Source organism: Acipenser ruthenus, chromosome 9 (assembly GCF_902713425.1).
Source record: "Acipenser ruthenus chromosome 9, fAciRut3.2 maternal haplotype, whole genome shotgun sequence".
Classification (NCBI taxonomy): Eukaryota; Metazoa; Chordata; class Actinopteri; order Acipenseriformes; family Acipenseridae; genus Acipenser; species Acipenser ruthenus.
Window position 1 is genome coordinate 11,947,502 of NC_081197.1, and position 21,119 is coordinate 11,968,620.

Below are 21,119 nucleotides of genomic sequence, written 5' to 3' on the forward strand. Positions count from 1 at the left end.
TACACTGGTCTTACACCACCACCTAATCATGTTATACACTGGTCTTACACCACCACCTAATCGTATTATACACTGGTCTCACACCACCACCTAATCGTATTATACACTGGTCTCGCACCACCATCTAATCATGTTATACACTGGTCTCACACCACCACCTAATCGTATTATACACTGGTCTTACACCACCACCTAATCATGTTATACACTGGTCTTACACCACCACCTAATCGTATTATACACTGGTCTCACACCACCACCTAATCGTATTATACACAGGTCTCCCACCACTAACGCATATAATAAGACTGCAAAACTTTACATTAATAAAAAAATGATCGTTTACCGTGTATTATAAATAAATAAATACATAATAATAACCTTCTGTAATTCTCTGTAACTATTTACTCCTGTTAATTATTTGCTTGTTGTTTTGTGTCACGCTATTTGCAGTGCCATTTTGGATCAGTGCATTTATTTGTTTCAACAGATTAGTAGTCTGCTTTCAGAGAATGTGATGGTATCTTGGCTATGCTTTTTGGATAGACTCTAAACCAATGTAGACAGAGGCTGCGAGCAGTTTAGAATGATATAACAAGAATACACCTTTTATGTAGCGCAGCAATATGCATTATCTTACAATGTTTAGCTAACACAGCTATTAATATTTTCTTAAACCACAGGATACAGCTGCTGGTGAATGCGTACATACCCTTATAAAAGTTTATCATGGTATATTTGCATGGCAATTTTGCAGTTTTCCTATGCTTTTTCCATGTCCCATGGTTATACTATGCAGTTACCAGCCTATATATTTTGTATACAATAAGCCTTAGGTTAAGGGAACCTAAATGGGAGATGGGGAGATGACATTTGGACATTCAAATTTTACTTTCCGTTTTAAGATCCTTGCTGCAATTACAGCATAGAACACCTGGTATCACTGTGTGCCAACTACATCAAAGGGATCATCATTAGGAATCCCTAAATCATGTCCCTAGTGTTTTAAGCAGTAACTGTTTCTTAAGTGACCGCTTCAGTAAATGACAGGCCAATTGATTGTTCAAGGGTAAGGATGTTCTGAGTGGGAACATGGGGACACAAGATTGAGTGGCCCTCTTCTTTCATGAGTAGATGAGTCACAGTGCACACAACAGCTCACTCGTATTAGCTTGACTTTTTAATATAGTACTCCAGAGAATGATACATTATGAAGATGATGGTAACTAGAGGAGCAGGTAAGTCCCAGCCTTATTCTCCCTGAATATGTTCAACATAAATAACATTGGAAATCATTCTAGAGAGAAGATGTATTATTTTCCCTGTCCCCATTGACTTTAGAATCAGGTCTGTAATCACAGTGTCACTACATAGAATTTTGTTCATGAAAATAATCACATAGAATTGCGCTCACAGGCTGTGGATTCTGCAGCTCAATATATTACCAGTGTCAGGCTAGCTCTACAATACATTTATATTTAACAGTACGTTAAACTTGTTTATGAGGTATTCCAGGAACAGAAATCTCAGGAATTTAATTTCAGCATTGAAGGTCATAATGTTATGGGGTTTCTCGTCTGTGTTGGTTACATTGAAACAGAACATATTGTATTATCAGCATGTATCATGATTCAATTTGTATGTATTTTTAATTAGCTCTTGATGACCAACCTGAAGTGAAAATGGTATTCCAAGAGCAGCTGTTCTCAGTGTGGTGATTTGATATGCTTGTCACCATGTAAATCCTACTTTTGATTATGGCAAACAGCACCGTACTCAATGGAATACATCAAATCTTTACAAGCTGAATGCTTACCAAGATCAAAATCCAGTTTATTGAGTTGTCCTAATGCGACTTGTCACACTGTTCTTTCATTTCTGTTTTAGGGTTCTAATCTCATCCATCAGAAGGTATCGCCTCCCAACGAGAGGCTGGGGTCCCCAGTTCTGTCATTCATTATCCTAGAGCAGTTTAATGCGATCCGACTGGTACAGAGTATTCATCAGTCCTTAGCAGCGCTCAGCAAAGTTATCCGAGGAACTTCCCTGCTGACATCTGAAGTGCAGAAGCTCGCTACGGCATTACTGAACCAAGAGGTAAGAAAAGTGTAACATTAAATATCATATATTAATCTTGATAGATACAACAGTCAAATCTCAGTCAGATGTCAAACTATACACATTTAAAACCTTAAGCTGTTTGTTCTTCTGTTTATGCCCCCTTTCCAAGACCTACGTTGTAATTATCATAGTCAACTCAGAGATACAGTTTTCCTTGTTAAAGGGATTTAGTGGATGGATCTGCAAGCCGATTAAAATTGCAGCCCTTTAAACACTCACATCTTGCTCAGACCAAAGTGAATACATTTAAATGAGCAATTTCTTTATTTGAAATGGGATAAGGTACCCTAACTATTTTCAAAGTTATGCAATGTAATTGAAGGGCCTTCATACTTTACTTACTTAAGTTTACATGCAGTAGGTTGGAAAACAGCCCATGTGTGGCATCACTGAGAGAGCACCCCACATAGCAGATAACAGCAAACTAGGGTTGCACTGATAGACCAGTTATGCCATTATATTGTGATACAGAAATTGTTATTATTTGTATCGCTTGCTAAAGTAATTACAGCCATATTACAGGATAATGGTTCAAATAATGTTAGTAAGTCAGATATATGTAGAATCATATAGCAATTCACACTTGGAAACCTTCCTTACTGATCAGTGTGAAAGTCTTACGGTTGAGTCTAGTTCCCATCAGAGGAAAGGACCTTTGTGTGTCATGTGATGTGTAGAATATTTAGATATTTTGATTATCATCATGTAGTCAAATAAACTACAAAACGGTATTGCAAAAGTCTACCAGAAACCATAATAGTAGTACAGTGTTTCATGTTAGATTTCGAAATGCCAAACCTTTCAATTTGTGTCAAGTATATGGGAAAACTACAAAGCGATATGTAATTCAATATGTTAAAGTAACATTATTCAGCAGGTTTCATTTGACTTTATGAAGCAAAATGAGTTCATTCTATAGGGTGATGCAAAGCCTTTGGCTGTAGCTGTATATTTATCTGCTGTCAGTATAACTGAGTTTGACTCCTGATTGCAGGCAATGTTCTCTTCTTTTTCTTTCTTAATTCAACATAATTCATTGAAATGAAAGTCCATTTACTGTCTGGACAAGTACTGTTGTACTACTTTTGGAAGTTTGTAAGAATAATTTTCAGTGGAATTCTATTCTGTATGGTTATTGTTGGCATTAATACAACTGTTCCTTTCTTTAAAACTATCTAAAAATATCAGTTCTAGATCAAGATGATCACGTATTGTGATAATATCGGGATATCGCCATTTTCTGTTTAGCTTGTATCGTGATGTGAAAAATCTTGTATTGCTGCAACCCTAGAGCAGATTCGGTGAGATCATTGTATTAAATTAACACCAGATTATTTTGTCAACATGTCTATATCCCCTTCAGTTACTGCGTGTATAATTATAAAATAGATATGAAACTTAACATGGTATACTGCTTTTTCAATGTTTTGGCAGGGAAACTTCTCGAACTCCAAAGAGTTTACACAAACCTTTTTAACATTTCTAAAAATGGTATTTAAAAATCGTGACCGAAGGGGATATACGGTATAGGAAATATAGGGATGGTGATGGAGAAGGGGTAGGACACATTTACCCTTCTAGTGCAGGTCATTCTTTCAGCTATCTCCTTCATTTTTTAATTGAGACAATTAAACGTCGTCTGACCATGCTTATTCGTTTAATTATACCTATTAAACCTGAATAGGAATGACCTTCCCGGGGCTGGAGTTACCTGATCCTGTGTTAGAGCAGTGCAGATAGAGAATGCAGTGGAACTAGAATGACTCTTTAACAACGGAATCGATTTTAATAAAACATTTATGTTGATTGTGGGACACAGCAACAGTCAGTATTTTTTTGGACAAAATCTGAATCTTATACATATGTTTGCTTGTCACAAGCCCTCTTTTTAAAACTAGCTAAAAATGCAGATAGAGGTTATATTTGTTCAGACATGAATCAGAAATAAATTATTCATCTTTGAATTTAGCATCCCAATATTGTTGGCATGCACGAAAGGTTCATCATTAAGATTTTCTTGGGAAAGCAACATGTTTTGTGGCTGATTTGCTGTGCCCTGCCCCACTCCCCCACACCTTCATTCCACCCCCCCCCCTTTTACTGATGCATCTTTAAATTATTTATGTAGCTTTATTTATTCCCTGATTCCACATCCACTTTAGCCTCCCCTGATCCTGCTGCTTTTTATGTTACCTAATGAAAAACGTGTGTTTGCTATTCTAGAGATGTAATTAATTTATTTAAGGTAGAAACCACATGATATCTAGAGTAGGAACATTATAAATATTTCCCTGCAAGGGACTTTCTGTCAAATTCCATTAAGCTAATTTATACTCCTCCAGAAGTTGACCTTTTCATGTAGGTGAACAATGATGATCAACTTAAGCTTGATCTGTTTTTGATAAAAATGATTGCTTTGCGGGCCAATCGGAGGATTAAAAAATAAAACTCTTATCTGATAAGAAGGACATACCGGGTAAGAATGAAACAGTGCTTTTGACTCCTTGCTTAATTTCTAGACCCTAAAAACAGTTGTATAATAAATGTGCATGTGTTACTACTTTGACCTTATTCAAAGTATTACGTGAGTTTTCTTTTTAAACAGCCAGCGCTTTTGAAAAAAACAAACATACTGTTGAGAACAAGTAGTCATTCGGCACATCAAGGATCTTCAGCAGTAAACATGCTGACTCCAAGAGACTATCTAAGTGTTTGTGTTTCAATGCATTTCACACAGTTTCAGGAGGTCAGTCTAATTGTGTCTTGTGTATCCATTGAAATAACATTAGTGTGAGAACTGCATGTATGACAGTAGTGTGAAAAAAACAGCTGCATGTACAGGTAAATGTAGCCACTGACTATTTGCAGTGAAAAGGTTTTTGTAGTATGTTTACACTAATGAAATGACGTGGCTCAACAATATTACTGAATAATCAATCAATCAATCTTTATTTTATATAGCGCCTTTCATAGTGGACCACCATCACAAAGCGCTTACAAGATGCAGTAACAACAAGAAAATCCATAATACTTTAAAAACAGAGAAATGCATAATACATGATATACAGTATTAAAAAAAAAATGCATAATACATTAAATACAGTGGAAAGTGCATAATATCTGATAGTAGCGTAATACATGAAATAGTACATTAAATACAGTGGAAAGTGCATAATACATGATGGTAACATAATACATGAAATAGTAGCAGCAACACAGCAGCTAATAGCACTTGTAATTAGTCATTAATCATCACAACTAAACAGATATGACCTGCTGTTTGCTTTAGCATATGCACTGCTTTATGAATATGCATCACTAAAGCCATTAAATAACAAGTAGATTTATGTTTTCAGTAAAGTGGTCTCAGACACTATTAACACAGAGAAATGGTTAAACATGCAACAATACCTACAGATAATGAAAATATAATGTGTTAATACTCAACAAGTGACATTGTGTGTTTATTTTGATATGTAACCAAGAAGGAAAGACCAGAGGAGATCCTGAATGTTGCATCTCGGAGCGTCATCCCATTGTATATAAATATCTTAACTAAATGCTAACTCTGTTTTCATGTTCATCTCTAAATAATATTGTACCCCATTTCTCCAGTGCCCACTAAGCTGGCAGAACAAATGGGAAGGCCCAGAAGATCCTATGCAGTACCTCAGAGGAGTTGTGGCCCGAACTCTTGCAATACAGGTAAACTAGTGTATAAATAATTCAGTAGTACTTACTAAATATCAAATGAGACTCACTTTTTGATGAAAAGTATTTGTTCTTTTGTGTTGGAAAATGTAAGTTAGAGAATGGGACATTAATGCAGGATCATGACTGCCTCAAGTGATGGAAATGGCTTCTTAATAGTACCTCCAGAAAAACGTGACTGCGATCGCGGAGTTAGCCCCTTTTCGCAGAATTTAATGCATATAGAAAACAAAGTATGACCTGGAATCAATCTATATAGCTTTACTATAGCCATCATAAAAATATCGACATGAGCCATAATTTAATTTTCTAAAGTGGTGGATCTAAAACAGCTGCTTTTTAAATCAATTCAAGATTATGAATCAACATTTCAGCAGCAGTGTATTTACTACACCAGGGAAGTCACTATTTTATTAATAAATAAAACAGTAACACTTGATCTATATTTAAATCTGATCTACATGTTAAGAGGATTCCTATTACAGTAGACATGTCTCAATATTTACTTGAAGGCAGTGACTTTAAAGGTATAGCCAAAAATGTACTCCCTGCATTATTGAAAGCTACCCGTCAAATCTGTATTGTAATATGTATGTACCTAAAAATAAATTTAAAAGCAAAATTCAAAAGTTAAAAGCGATAGCAAGTAGTCAATTGTATCAGACACGCCAACCTTGACTAAGACATTACTTTGTGAATATTAAGAGGCTCCAATCGCCCGACTTGAATTATTCATTTCATAAGATGGTACAGTGTAATATTACCTAAGGGAGATGGTGTCAGTTTAAATGGAAAATAATAAACAAGAAGCGTTCTGAGTGAAGTAAAAAAAAAAAATCTGTATTAAATCTCCATGATTAACTGGAAAACACTAAAAAAGGGTTTTGTGTTGATGTTCGTAATTGACAGAAATTGCTGTCTAAACTAAACTATGAATCTGTCTACACAGACATGTGCAAAAATATGTTTGTGCAAGGTTTTGTACCGAATTATATGTATTTTTTTTTTTTTTTTTTTACTGTCATACGCATGTTTGTTTTTATGTCAATCTACAGGCTTTCTTTTACCTGTTTTTATTTTTCTTACTTTTATTTGACATTTTATTTAGACAAAAAACATTTGCAGATGCTGGATCAAGTACTGTAATCATTATGGAAAATTCTTAACAAAAGCACTAATCACCAATAACATTATGTTGATGCGACCATCTTTGGTTTTGCCTGGGCTGTAAATAGGTCAGTTTATTGGTGACATTTAAATTAGTCAACGATCAATAGACGCTAATGTCTTCTTATAAACCACAAGGTAATTTGTAGTACAGTTAATTCATCATATAATAAACCTTGTTTTATTTTTTTATTGCTATTTATCTTTATTATTAATTGAGTTTAACATCAGCACAGCAGTATTCAAGGTAATACAGTTCCCTGTCTGGTACGAAATGTTATTCCATTACTGATTGGGATATACAGTACCTCTGTGTAGACCGATTCACTTGAGCACATATATGTCGAAGCTGCTCTAAGAGCCCCCTCTGCCTCCGAGGGGATGAAGTGCCACGAGCAGAAGGGATCAGCACCATTTTATCTTCAGCATTGCCTTGGAAGGAGTCTGCGCTGACCGCCACGGTTGTTTTGTTTTTCGAATTTTTCTGCTTCTCTTCCTTCGGAAAACATTTTCAGTGTTCCTTAGCAACCATAGATGATAGTTTCTCATTGGGTCTGGATTACTCACATGACCCACCCACACTCCTTCACATACACAGGAGAGAAGGTTTGTGTCGTGTGGGAAGTTGTGAGGAGTGCTTGATTGGGTAGCCTTGCACAGGTTTGAGCTGGCTCATGAGGGCACCTTGTCCCTCACAGCCTCTGAGGACTTGGAAACCCAGTGCTTGCCCTGCAGCTCTACAGGTGCCCTGGCCACCGAAAATGGAATCCAGACGTTCCCTCTTTGATAGGGTCACGACTGCCATGTGACAGCACTCGCATGGCACAGAAATGTTAAGGAAAATGTGTTTAATCTCTCATTTGGTCCCTTGTTCCTTCACCACTTGCTGTTCCCTTTCCGTAATGGGATCGACAGCACCTGCATTTCAAATAAACCTCCCCTTACCTGGTTAGTTTGAAATGCTGTTGCCCCCGGCTGCGTTGTGATCGAAACCGTTCAAAGTTAACGTGCAAATGAGGCCACGCCCCTAAAGTTAAGCCGGCCACTGGTACTAATGCAGGTAGCAAAGGAAAGGAAAAGCATGTCACCAAAATCACATTATAGTGCAAAGTCACTTTGCTCTCATTGGCACAGTTTTTTCATCAAAATCAGGGGCAAACGCATTTTGCCCTAGTGTTGGAGGGTTGCCCCTTCACTGATATCGGGCCTGCTTTGTTTAACTGCAAAAACAATTGCTTGTTTGGTTTGTTTATTTTAGCCCATTGAGGTAGTTTATTGAAACAAATTATCCTGATTTGACTGCAATTAAACAGTAATAATAAGTAATGATCTTATTGGAACAAGGTCTAAGATACAAAGAAGTGGGTCATTTCAGTGTCACAAACACTTAAAAGTGATTGATTAATTGGTCTTAGCACATTATTTGTTCTAACAAAAAATAAGCGAATTCCTTAAAGGTGGCCTTTCTATCACAAGGTGAAAAAATTCAAATGGAACTACAAGTTTTAAATTGCTCTATTTTCTAGTTCTTGTTAAAAGAAATATACACAAGATGAGACGGCATTGTGCATGAGCTTTGTTTTATATAGATATATTTGTTACCCCTTTTCATCAAAGAACTACTGGCTTGTGATTAAACAAATTGAGAATATATTTTGGAAACAAACTGTATGCATTTTATTAAACTATGCTTGCCATCTGCTTGCCTGATAACCACTTAATCAGTTTTAAATAAGCATGCATACCCGTTTGTTATGCTAAATGACAACTTTAATTTCATATTTGCTGTGGAAAAGAATACTTTATAATTTATAGTTGTGTACTTAACACACAAACACAAGTAAATAATAACCAACATTCAGCTTTAAACAAGAACAGTACCTTTTAGTTTTAAAAGTTAGCTTTTTAAAAAATATCTTGTGAAAAAAATTGATGATACAGGGAGTGCCATCAGTTGAGCACAGATAGTTTCTCTTTAATCTGAGGGCTGATGAGGGAAAAGATGTTTGACGGCAGATGGGAAATGTCTTCAACACAATTATGATTACAGGAAGCTCAAAGGAAGATGGAACATGTTTAGTACTTGTACAGTATGTGCTTCTACAGAGCAAAATAATATTCAGACCTAATGAACTACAACAGGTTCGGGTAAATATATACTATTGGCCCCAGGCTTTACAAACTATGCACCTCAAAACAGGTACTTTCAGTTTTCATGTGCATGTAGTTTAGATTTTCGACATGTCTAAAGGATATCGCCATTTGTATCTTGGATCATATTCCAGTAAGAGTGTGACTTTTTTCTTCTTTTTTTTTCTTCTGGGATCTCAGCCCAGCCATCCTGATAATTATAAATTGATCTTTGTCTTCTGTAAACTTTTCATACAATACATATTATATGTTGCCCCTGGTCCTTGCTGGATTCTGTTATCCTGATTATGTCTGTTACTGGTTTAACTTTGCCCAAAGGCAGAATTTTTTAAAAAGGGCCTTTCTTACAAAGTTTTACTAGTTTTTGATTTTAAGAATTTTTAAATATATAATTGACAATGTTTTTTTTAGTTTTTTAAATTTTTTTTTATGTAATGTTTTTTGAAGACTTAAAAAGTTCTATAAAAAGTGCAGTCTTCGGGCTCCCTAGTAGCATATCCGGTAAAGGCCCTCCGCGTGGAATGGAGGATGCATCCTATAGCCTGGAGGTCGCTGGTTCGAGTCCAGGCTATTCCACTGCTGACCGTGGATGGGAGTTCCCAAGGGGCAGAGCACAATTGGCCAAGCGCCGCCTGTGGGGAGAGGGCTTAGGTCAGCCAGGGTGTCCTCGGCTCACCGCGCACCAGCGACCTCTGTAGAGTGGCCGAGCGCCTGCGGGCTTGCCTGTCAGCTGCCCAGGGCTGTGTTGTCCTCCGACGTGCTGTGTTGTCCTCCGACACTGTATTGCAGTCTTTTGGTTGTAATGATTCTTGTCTGTATCACATCACGACATCACAAAAAAACAATAATAAGCTAAAGTGCATAATGTACCAGTAATTCAAAGTTTAACAGTTTTATTTAAACTAATCTATAAGAGTAAGGTGAACATCCAGTGTTTGCTCATTAAATTCAGTACATGTTGCACAGTTTACCCTAGGGATTAAGGGAGATAAGGATTTTCTGAAATTCACGAATCTATTTGAAATTAATGTAGTTTTGGACTATAAAGTACATTTATAAACATAGAATTCCAGCCAGCTAAGATTCGCTTACAGGTTTTATTACTCCATAAAGCAGTGTTTACGACATGACCGGCACGGAATGTCTTCTCTTGTTCTTTTTTAAAACAATGCTTGTGTAGGGCCAGTTTTTACAATATTCCTATAAAGTGGTTAAAGTACATTCAAAGACTAGGAAATATGTCAAAGCATTAAGCTGTTAGTCAGAAACTTTTAACAGGGTCTGATTCTTGTGTGTTCAGTTAGGAATGACAATCATGGGTGTAATTATAACATTTCTAGGGTGTATTGTCAAACTGGTTTGTTTTCAAAAAGCAGTATTTTGCTTCCACATACTGCTTTATAAGGTTAGGATGTTTAACCTTTTAAGGACCAAGCGTTTTTCAGTGGGATGCTCCCCGGGACCAGAGGTTTTTTTTTGGCTGTAGTTGACTCCAATAAAAATTCACTAAAAAACTATTTTTTGCAGTAGCATCTTGGAATTGGTGTCCTTTTTTCAGAACACTCTGGGGAACATTATATTACATTATGAACATTATTTTTTTAACAGGATATATATATATATATATATATATATATATATATATATATATATATATATATATATATATATATATATATATATGCACACCGATTGTTATGTGACCAAATCACAACAGCTACATCATCTTATTTGCTCTTTATTTGTGTTTTTTTTAAAGTTGAATGTTGTTAGATGGCTTTCAAACTATTCATGCTGTGTAAAAGCTTTAAAGCTCAGTGGGAAGCACCTCAGGGATGGTTTAATCGTTGTCTTAACTTCCAAGCTTGCCAAAAGCTTTTGACTGAGTCTTAAATCTGCCCTGACCTGTACAGAAACAATGAAGATGACTAATCTGTGGGAATTGTAAATGTGAGACCATACTGTAAAACCAGGCACATATTAACCAAGGCCTCTTTAATTCCAGCTGTGAAATTCAATCCCTTCCCCTTCAACCAGTATAAGTATGGTGACCCAGTAAGTCACGATCACAGTCCTTAAAGGGTTAAATAGAAACACTGCTCCTAAATTGAGCTCACGGTTGCTCACATGGCCAACAAAATTATTTCAGTCTTCTAAATCAGTGGTTCACAACCCTGGTCCTGGGGACCCCCTGTGTCTTCTGGTTTTCATTCCAACTGAGCTCGCAATGATTATAACAATTTTCAAATAGTTAATTGTCGACCAGTACATATGCTTCTTGCATATGTTTGTGTAAATTATGCATACGGCTTAAGTTGTGTTAATTTGCTGAATAGGAAAATGCACATGGTGTTGCAAACTTAGGAATAGTAATTGTTTAGACTGTGCTCTACAGTCCATAATAAAAAAATAGCATCCTAGATTTGACTGATATTTTATAAACACCCCAAATACAAGATGTATGAAATACTACATTTTTATTTAAGAAAATGGAATACACATCTGAAAAGATGTTATTTTTTTAATGTTTTTTTTTAAAACCATTTTTAGTTAAACATCAGCTATAAAGCTAAGATTTTACTTTCCTTTTAAGACAAAATAAATACATTGTGCAGTTACAATAATTAGCCAATAGGTGGCACTGTGTGCCAGGTAAAAATCCCATTGGAATCAAAGGTAAACAATAACATGTTACCGGGAAGTGAATTTAACCACACTATTTTATAATTTTGCAAGTCTCCAAACCACAACAGCCACCTCAGCTTATTTGCTCTTTATTTGTGTTTTTTTTAACTGTAATGTTGTTAGATAGCTTTCAAACTATTCATGCTGTGTAAAAGCTTAGTAGGAAGTACCTCAGGGATGGTTTAATCATTGTCTTAACTTCCAAGCTTGCCAAACGCTTTTGACTGAGTCTTAAATCTACCCTGACCTGTACAGAAACATGCTTCGGTGACAGGCTCTTTACTCTCCTCAGCAAGTAATGAAGAAGACAAAGCTAATGGGAATTGTAAATGTGAGACCATGCTGTAAAACCAGGCACATTTTAACCCAGGCCTCTTTAATTTAGGTGTAAATAATACCATCAGAAAGGGAGTACTGTGTCAAGGGCACTCTAATCTCTCCTCGCATTTAACAAGCCTATACCATAGTAATTCTCATCCATAATGTGATCAAGCAGCAGTATGCTCTATTACCCGTGGGTTATATTTAGTTTCTCACAAACCTGTGAAATAGTAATTTGTAAAGACTTCCTGAGGTACTGTATTTAAATAAACTTTTATTGACCTGTGTACCCATATATTTTGTACTTCCAACATGTTGTGGCTATTATTCTTTCAAACATACTTCAAATAAGCCTGTAACATTCCCTGCTTGTTTCAACAGATTATAAACATGTATTCATTGGCTGCATTGATGCACTCTCTTTCTATACTGTGCTTGCAGGCTTGACTGTGTCACAATACTGTCGCTTAACAATAATAACAAGAGTAGTCTCATAAACATTCGGAATTGGCCTATGATGTTTGTTGGTAATTATCTTGAATAGCTGTTTGATTTAAAATAAATAAATAAATCTTTCTTTTTATAGACCAATAGCATGAATGTATTAATTCCAGGAGTGATTATGCAGCAGACGGTGGGAGTACAATTTGCTACAGTGTAACCTTTTACTCTGAACCTACAATTACTGTAAACGGATTAAGCAAGAGAGATGGAGAGAGAGTTGGCAGTGCTGGCAGATGAAAATAAATATCATCAGCAACTGAATGCTTCTCCATTTCTCAACTGTCATCAAATGTGCTTATATATATATACAAACATTGAGAAGAAGAGGTGATACCTTTTTTTTCTGACTAACCAACAAAATCGCTCAAAACTAACACGAACCCCTGAACCCCATTGAAAACCTCTGGAATGTGATCAAGAGGAAGATGGATGGTCACAAGCCATCAAACAAAGCCAAGCTGCTTGAATTTTTGCGCCAGGAGTGGCATAAAGTCACCCAACATCAATGTGAAAGACTGGTGGAGAGCATGCCAAGACGCATGAAAGGTGTGCTTGAAAATCAGGTTTATTCCACCAAATATTGATTTCTGAACTCTTCCTAAGTTAAAACATTAGTATTGTGTTGTTCAAAAATGAATATGAACTTATTTTCTTTGCATTATTCGAGGTCTGACAACACTGCATCTTTTTTGTTATTTTGACCAGTTGTCATTTTCTGCAAATAAATGCTCTAAATGACAATATTTTTATTTGGAATTTGGGAGAAATGTTGTCAGTAGTTTATAGAATAAAACAAAAATGTTCATTTTACCCAAACACATACCTATAAATAGTAAAACCAGAGAAACTGATAATTTTGCAGTGGTCTCTTAATTTTTTCCAGAGCTGTGTATATATATATATATATATATATATATATATATATATATATATATATATATATATATATATATATATATATATAATAAAACAATATGGCATACAGGGTAAAAAGTAAGATTATCTTTGAACATTATCTTTGTGGCTTCATTAACTTTAGCGCTGCAGTGAAAAATAAACATTTGTATGATTATTATTATTTTTTTTTAATACATAGGGCTACACTTCATTCTTCATAATTACTGAGGCATAGGAACAGTGACCTGTATGATAGTGAGTGACAGTAGTTCAGGCAATTCACCCTTGAAGAATATGAGTTGCGATCAGGATCCATGAAAAGTGTGTTATTTAAAATGCAAACATCAAAAAAAAAAGTTGACTTTAGGTAATACAGTGATGGAGCAGTGCCCCACCCCCCGAAAAAGTACCAACGCCCCAGTCCGCTCCGGCCCAAATACACCCCTGGTAGCCTGTCATACAGCAGCTGTGTCTACTCTGCCCTAAATAACTGATTGGACAGAATGACTCATTTCGACTCATTTGGAGGTACTTGTAATACTGTTTTTGACATCCTATGCTGGAATGTAAGTTGGGTCATACAACAATTGATTAAATCCTCCGAGATCTGAGGAAATAAATAAAGTTGCATAATTTTGTGTACTGCATACATCGTTATAAATTTTGGTTATGCGCTAATCCAATACATTATTCTAAACAGTGGAGTTTAGATTTCAAAAAACATGAATATTATTTGTTTGCGATGGTTTTACAAACCACCAGTGACACCTGACCAGGGCTGGGGGACTGCCTTTCGTAAATTGCCACCTGCATGACAGGTGAGGTGGTAATGAATGTGTGACTGAAGCAAAAACTGTTTCCTTAAATAATATACAAGAGAAGAAGAGGTGATACCTTTTTGACTAACAAACAAAATCGCTTGAAGCTAACACGCAAATTGGGCCACACCCAAAAGTTATGCTGACAAAATCGCATCAAAATGAGAAGCTACACACCAAAGCCGCCACCACAGCAGATTGAGAGACTGGAAATAGTCCCCAAAGGAGCTGAGGTGCTAGTGTGCGGCAGACAAAGACTGTTGTTACTGACTGCACTTTACTTGACCTTGGAGCGTTGTTTTCTACACAGCAATGAATTAGCTCACATTGTTATGCCACACAGCCCACTCATGCAGGGGAAGATGAGTTATGGAAAATCTTTTAACATGAGACTGAGGCTACTTTTTCAACAACTCCCTTTTCAGACTGTGTTAATAAGGGTGGGGCTATAATATATTAAACAAGTTGTTTATCGACATAAAAACAGTAAGTTCAGTTATTTATCTGGCAACAAATTAAGTAGAAAGATGCAAAATTGTTAGGAAGGATATTAACAAAGCATACATGTACCTCAAAAATGGTTTTGTTTTTTACCTCCATTGAGCTATAGGAGCCCTCTGGACACATACTGTACTTCTTCAGAGCTTGATTTCCAGACAGGAACTGATGTAACACCTTTCATCTGTAAACAGTCCTAACTTTCCTCTTTCTGAGACATTTGCGTCATAGAACAGTCACTAATAATCAGCCCAATTCAAATTCAGGAAGCCTTGTCCTCATGGGATTTACAATAGAAAGCTCTGGGGATTACTGGTACAGTTGTTTTAAAAACAATAAGCACTCAAGATATTACCTGATTAACAAAACTTAAGTAAGCACATCATGGGTTTCCCCACATACTAATGTTTGTGACATTTTACTACGTGGCAAAATTAAACTTCCTGACCATTTAAACACAAGATAGCTAATCAGAACAAGGGTTTTCTTTGGATTAACTAAATTGCATTGTTACCTTGTCACTAAAAAAATAAATAAATAAATAAATAAATTACAACCATTTTGGGAAAACGAAATGTAGCACTTTTTAAGACAATTTAAAGTAATGTGCTTTGCTTTTGACACAATGGGCCATGTTACAAAATGAAAACCAGAACACATTGAGGGTGCATAAGAGGACTTGGATCTAGTTTTTTTTAAAATGAAGAGCTGTTTGATTAAAGAATGGAGTAAACACTTTGCAAATAGCCCGATTAGTCAAATGTATTAAGGTTTTTACATCAAATGTTAATTTTTGTTAAATTGTTGTTATTATTATGTAGTTCAAATCAGACGTAACAATTTAAAACCTTTGATGTGCATGTGGAAGGTAAACAACTTGCCTCAGGTGTACAAACACGTCTGTGGCACAGGTGAGATTAGATTACCCAAATCCCCAGGCACTCTGCCCTGAGTTTTTACTACTACACCTCACTGACTCACTAAGCAAAGTACAATCATTCTGAGAGTAACTCCAAAAGAGAAGACCGAAATGAGATTTATACAATTATGTGAAATGTATGTTTCTTGTTCTGTGCAACAAAGGGAAGGCTGACAAAATACTGTACTGAAAGTTATTCCCAAATATTTCTCTCAGCAGTGTACTCGCAAAAGATAAATATTGTGTTTTCAAGTTTTGCCAATAAAATACAAATGGCTGACTTGATTTGTTGATATTTTAAATTCCAGAACTGGGTTGACAAATCAGAGAAACAGAGTTTGCTCTCAGATACACTTGATCTCGCAGAACTGTTCCATCCTGACACCTTCCTTAATGCCCTGCGACAGGAGACGGCAAGGTATGTTATATGCATGCTAAGTTTTATTTTGTACATTTCACTAAAATACATTTAAATTGTAATGGTTATCTACCTATGTTGTATTACATGTCTTTATCATTATTAAACTTTACCATTACCATTTCTCCTAGTAGTTTTGTTGAAATCATGGGAAAAAAATGTAAAAGTTATCTTTCTTTTTATTTTCTCCTATCAGAACCATGACTTGCTCAATGGACAGTCTGAAATTTGTAGCATCCTGGAAAAGCAGAATTACAGGGGCACAACAACAAGTCAAGGTAGAAAGACCTAGTATAATAATATTTTATTACTTAAAATCCCTTCATGCTCTATGTCTCCTAACCTTTTTGACTAAGCTGTTCCTAAATTGCTAGACCATCAGAAGCTCACATTCATTTAATTAAACGAAGGAAACAAAATACATTCCTTTTCATAATACACTGTTAGTTTAATGTGTCAGTGTCCAAAAAATAAAGCTTACAAATGTTCAAGGGGAAGTATTACGGGGGTGGGGGGAGTAATGTTATCTCAGCTGTGCCACACAATGCATTCTAACACTTTGTTTTCTTGCGGCTATATTCAAAACCGGGAGTTTGTTTTGGCCAGGGGTTGCTGTATTAATTGTGCACACTTCATTGTTAAAGCCTATCTCTCTATCTCTCGGCTGCAAGACCCCAGTGACTGCTGTTAACACCGAAGCAATCAGGAGATAATTATAGGAAATGACCGCTACTGAGAGGAACTCACATTCATAGAAAATATTGGTTATCCTTTGATCTAAACTAGAGACAGTCTTTTTATTTAATTGTATTGGACCCCAGAGCCTGGCAACATGCACGTGGCAAAGGCTATACAATTAAGACCTTTTGCTGAAGTAGCAGCAAGTACAAATGTAGTTTCAGAGGTAATTGTGTTACTTAATTTGAAAAACAATCAGTACATTTCTCAACATTTTGTTAGTCGTAGACAAAAGTATTGGAACCCCACACTTAATATCAGATGATTCACAAAAACATGTTAAAGCATTTAGTGAACATTAAACACCAATTAATATGGCAAAGACCAGAATACACAATTTATGGTAGGACAGAGGACAGAGATGTACGTACGTGCCACAGTACAAAAAATACAAAAGCACTTAAGCAATTCCAAATATTTGTTCATGACAAAAGTATTGGCACATTTACAATACATTTATAATAAAAGTCTGTACAAATTAAAAAAATTAAAAACATATATTCATTGACTGAAACCCATTACCAAATAAAGCTCCATTATGAAGTGAAGAACCAGAAAAGGAGGTAATTATTCCTAACATCTGTTGAAGAAGCAAACTACAACAAAGGGAATAGCTACAGAACAGTATCAAAGAAATATGGAATGCCAAAATCCATAATCGGCAATAACCAAGAAGTGGACGTCCAAAGAAAATTACAGGTACAGCATGTAAAAGAACTGTTCGAACAGTAAAAAAATAAATTAAAAAAATCCAAGATTAACAGCCAAGTACTAAAGAAAGAATTAGAAGCATCAGGCATAATAGTGCACGAAAGAACTGTAGAAAGGCACCAGAACACAGAAAAGTTGTATGTATGTAGACCTCGCTGCAAACCACTTTTAAACAAAATTCATAACTGGAGACGTGTGATTTGAAGATCGAATGAATGCAGCCATATATCAAAACATTCTACAAAGTACAATGATACCATCTGCTTGTAGGCTGATTGGCAAACAGTTTATTTTCCAACATGACAACAGCCCAAAGCATATGGCTGTCAACTCTGGAATTATTAAAGAAAACAAAGATAAGTTATGGAATGGCCTTCGCAATCACCAGATCTCAATTCAACAGAAATGCTTTGGACTGATCTGAAAAAAGCTGTGGCCAATGCAGTGGGGTGCACATGCTGGCGTAATAATGTAAGATACTGGAGTCTTGCAGTTGAGGTTCAAGCCAACACGTGTTTTATCATGTAACACAGGGGTGATATTCTTTTTACAGGTAAGGAAAAGAAACAAAAAAATAAAACAACAAAAATCCTAAGTCCGTTTCAGAGTACTAACTTCACAGTTTTCCTTTTCCCTGCCTAAAGTCAGCACAGCTAAGCCATTTCCCTGACACAAAGCCAAACAAACTAAACAATATTTTCACCCGTGTCCGAATGTGTTTTGTGTATTGCACTACACCAAACCTCCTTTATCCAAGCCAGACTTGATGTTTATACTTTCAGTTTTAATTCCGTACTTGTTCTCTTCTCTTACTTGCTTCCACAGCTCTCCTACACAACCCACATGAACCTATCACTGAGAGTCGTTTTATCCAGGTGTACAGATTGGTTTAATCCAGTTACCATTAAGTAAAGTCTATAAACCATTCATTAATTTTTCAATCCAATATCATTACAGTTTCCGGCTAAGAGAACACCCCTCGGGAAGCAAGCAAAGTGTTCTTATAGTGTTCTCTAAGACAGAGTTAGCCATCAGACACAATATGAATCAATAAACAAATAAATAGATATGTATTACTTGACATGACGCATGGGCATCAAAATATGAAATTAACTGAATAAGTAAAAGCAAAAAAATAGGCAAGTGTATGTTAATAAACTATAATGATAAAGTAACAGATAAACTAAAGTTAGTAAAACTAAAGCAAAACAACAAGGTAAAAAAGCTTAAATTACTATGTACTATGAAATTAGCTGGCGGGTGTGTTTCAGACTATAGTAACACAATGGCAGAGGCAAAATAATGGGCGTTACTTAGGGTTAACTTAACGTTAATAAACTAACTGTCAAACTAAATTAACACAGCACCCCTACACACGTTACAAAATGCAGCAGCAATATACAAGACATGCACATTATTTAACAGAATGGTGAAGCAACTCACCAGAACGGCAAACATCAAATTGCTTGGCAACTTGTCTGATTCAGGTATTTTTCAAGAGCTCAAACAATTTCAAACTTTGTGTAGCAAGCGAAACAGCGAAGTTCATGTTCCTTTAGCTGCATTTACAATGGGAAAATCTGTTTCACCACAAGAGTGTTCCCTTAGGCGTAGTGTTCTCTTAGGAGGTGTTCCTATATGCTGAACACTACTGTATTAGTGTGACTACATGCAAAACAGAGCCCTCTACTGGTCAGAATCTATGATTGCCTGGAATAACGCTCTTGTTATTCTGAGGCTGACATACTTGCTTTGTAGCACTTTACCACACCAAACATTGTGTAACCATTGTGTCTGTCTGAGCTGAAGGAAATATGTAAAACAGAATGGGCCCAGATTTCATCAACAAGATGTAACATACAAGTTAAGAATTATCGCAAACGTCTGAAAGCCATAATAACAGCAAAAGGAGGACACACGCAATGCTAAAGCAGGGGTGCCAAATTATTTGTTAAATTACTAGAAATTTTGCTTTTGCTAATTTAATTCATCAGTCTTCATTTCCTCACTTCTGTAAAATAGGAATAAAACATTACTATACTGATTTATACTGTAGTGAACTACTGACAATGTCAGGAACAATTATTATTACTTAATACTCAATAACCAAGTTGCACATATTTGTTTGTGTATACCTCTAAATAAAATGAGCTGAGCAAGCCTTCTGTACACCCTGACTCCAAAATATGGACACATAATTATGACCCCCAAATACACATAGATTAAAGAACAGAAGAAATGTTGAGAATGACAAAATGCTGTGCAGCCCATTGAACCTTGCCCCTCACTAGCATTCCCAACAAATAATCTAATCTTGTAGGGGAGAATCATTTGGTTATTCCATGTTTAATTTAAATAGCTAGTTGTGAAAATCCAAGAGCAGTGCCAGATTTTATTTAGAGAATAAAGTAAGAGCTTATCAATGCTACAGTAACCTGGTGATGGATGAAATATTATGTAACATCTTACTTTGCAACCTTTATATGACCACACATTGCCAGTCATGTAAAGCAAGAACTAGTTGGGGATATTGAATATTTTGGGGCAACATTCATTCAGGATTTTTCACATTACTGTGTGGATAAAGTACCCTGAGAATGCTTTAGTCCATTCGGTGTTGCAAAACATATCAATGTATTTAGATAACAGTACATAATGTATTCATTATTTTTTGTAGACCAACACAGTAGAAGAGCAACAGGAATTAGTCTGGTTATAACATACATTTTAGTTGATGATGTAAGCTATCCTGCTATCACTTGATTTCATATTTCCAGGAGGACATTTTTAAGTGTTTCTTCATGTTCCGTGATCATTTATTGTTCCCTTACTGTTGCATCCTGATGCATTGTTTCCACAAAAAAATCCGGTCAAAGCACCTGTGGAAAGCATTAGAACATAAGAATATAAGAAGAGTTTGGGAATGAGAAGAGGCTATTTGCAGGGACTGAAACCTGCCAAAAAATATCCCTCATCATTAACAATAAGGAATGTTGGAATAAGGGAGGTCGTATTGTGTTAATAGTGGTAATTGCTTTGAGTTCCCTGAGGTACAAAATTGTCCTAGTCATATCAAATTGACAGTGCTTGATCTTTTATTAAATAAATAGTGACTTTAATGTTCACAGTGTTTTGTAAATATTTTATGTTTCCATTGCAGATTGGCGGCCTGCAACTGGAAGGGTGCAGCTTTGACGGAAACCGTCTTTCAGAGAACCAGCACGACTCCCCCAGCGTGTCAGCGGTGCCCCCTTGTTATATGGCCTGGATTCCTCAGGTACTAAATTATTTAGTCTCCTGAACCTTTAGCTTCCATTTCTGGCCTCAGTCAGTGTCTCATCTGAACAACACACCATTCTCTCATTGACCTGCTTCTATAAAAAGGATCCATTTAATTCAACGAAAGATACCATAATAAGATGATCCCAATTTAAAACCTGTCATAGCAGAAAATAAAAGT

General features: G+C 36.0%; 1 protein-coding gene across 1 annotated transcript in view; it reads left to right on the top strand.

The window, feature by feature from the left end:
* The window catches only part of LOC117406278 (cytoplasmic dynein 2 heavy chain 1-like), a 149,648-nt gene that overhangs the window by 124,401 nt on the left and 4,128 nt on the right, over window positions 1-21,119 (top strand). The window contains exons 86-90 of the mRNA XM_059031142.1: window positions 1,888-2,097; window positions 5,737-5,826; window positions 16,101-16,210; window positions 16,407-16,488; window positions 20,820-20,936. Of these exons, the coding sequence (XP_058887125.1) occupies window positions 1,888-2,097; window positions 5,737-5,826; window positions 16,101-16,210; window positions 16,407-16,488; window positions 20,820-20,936 (609 nt within the window). The remainder of the gene's footprint in view (window positions 1-1,887; window positions 2,098-5,736; window positions 5,827-16,100; window positions 16,211-16,406; window positions 16,489-20,819; window positions 20,937-21,119) is intronic.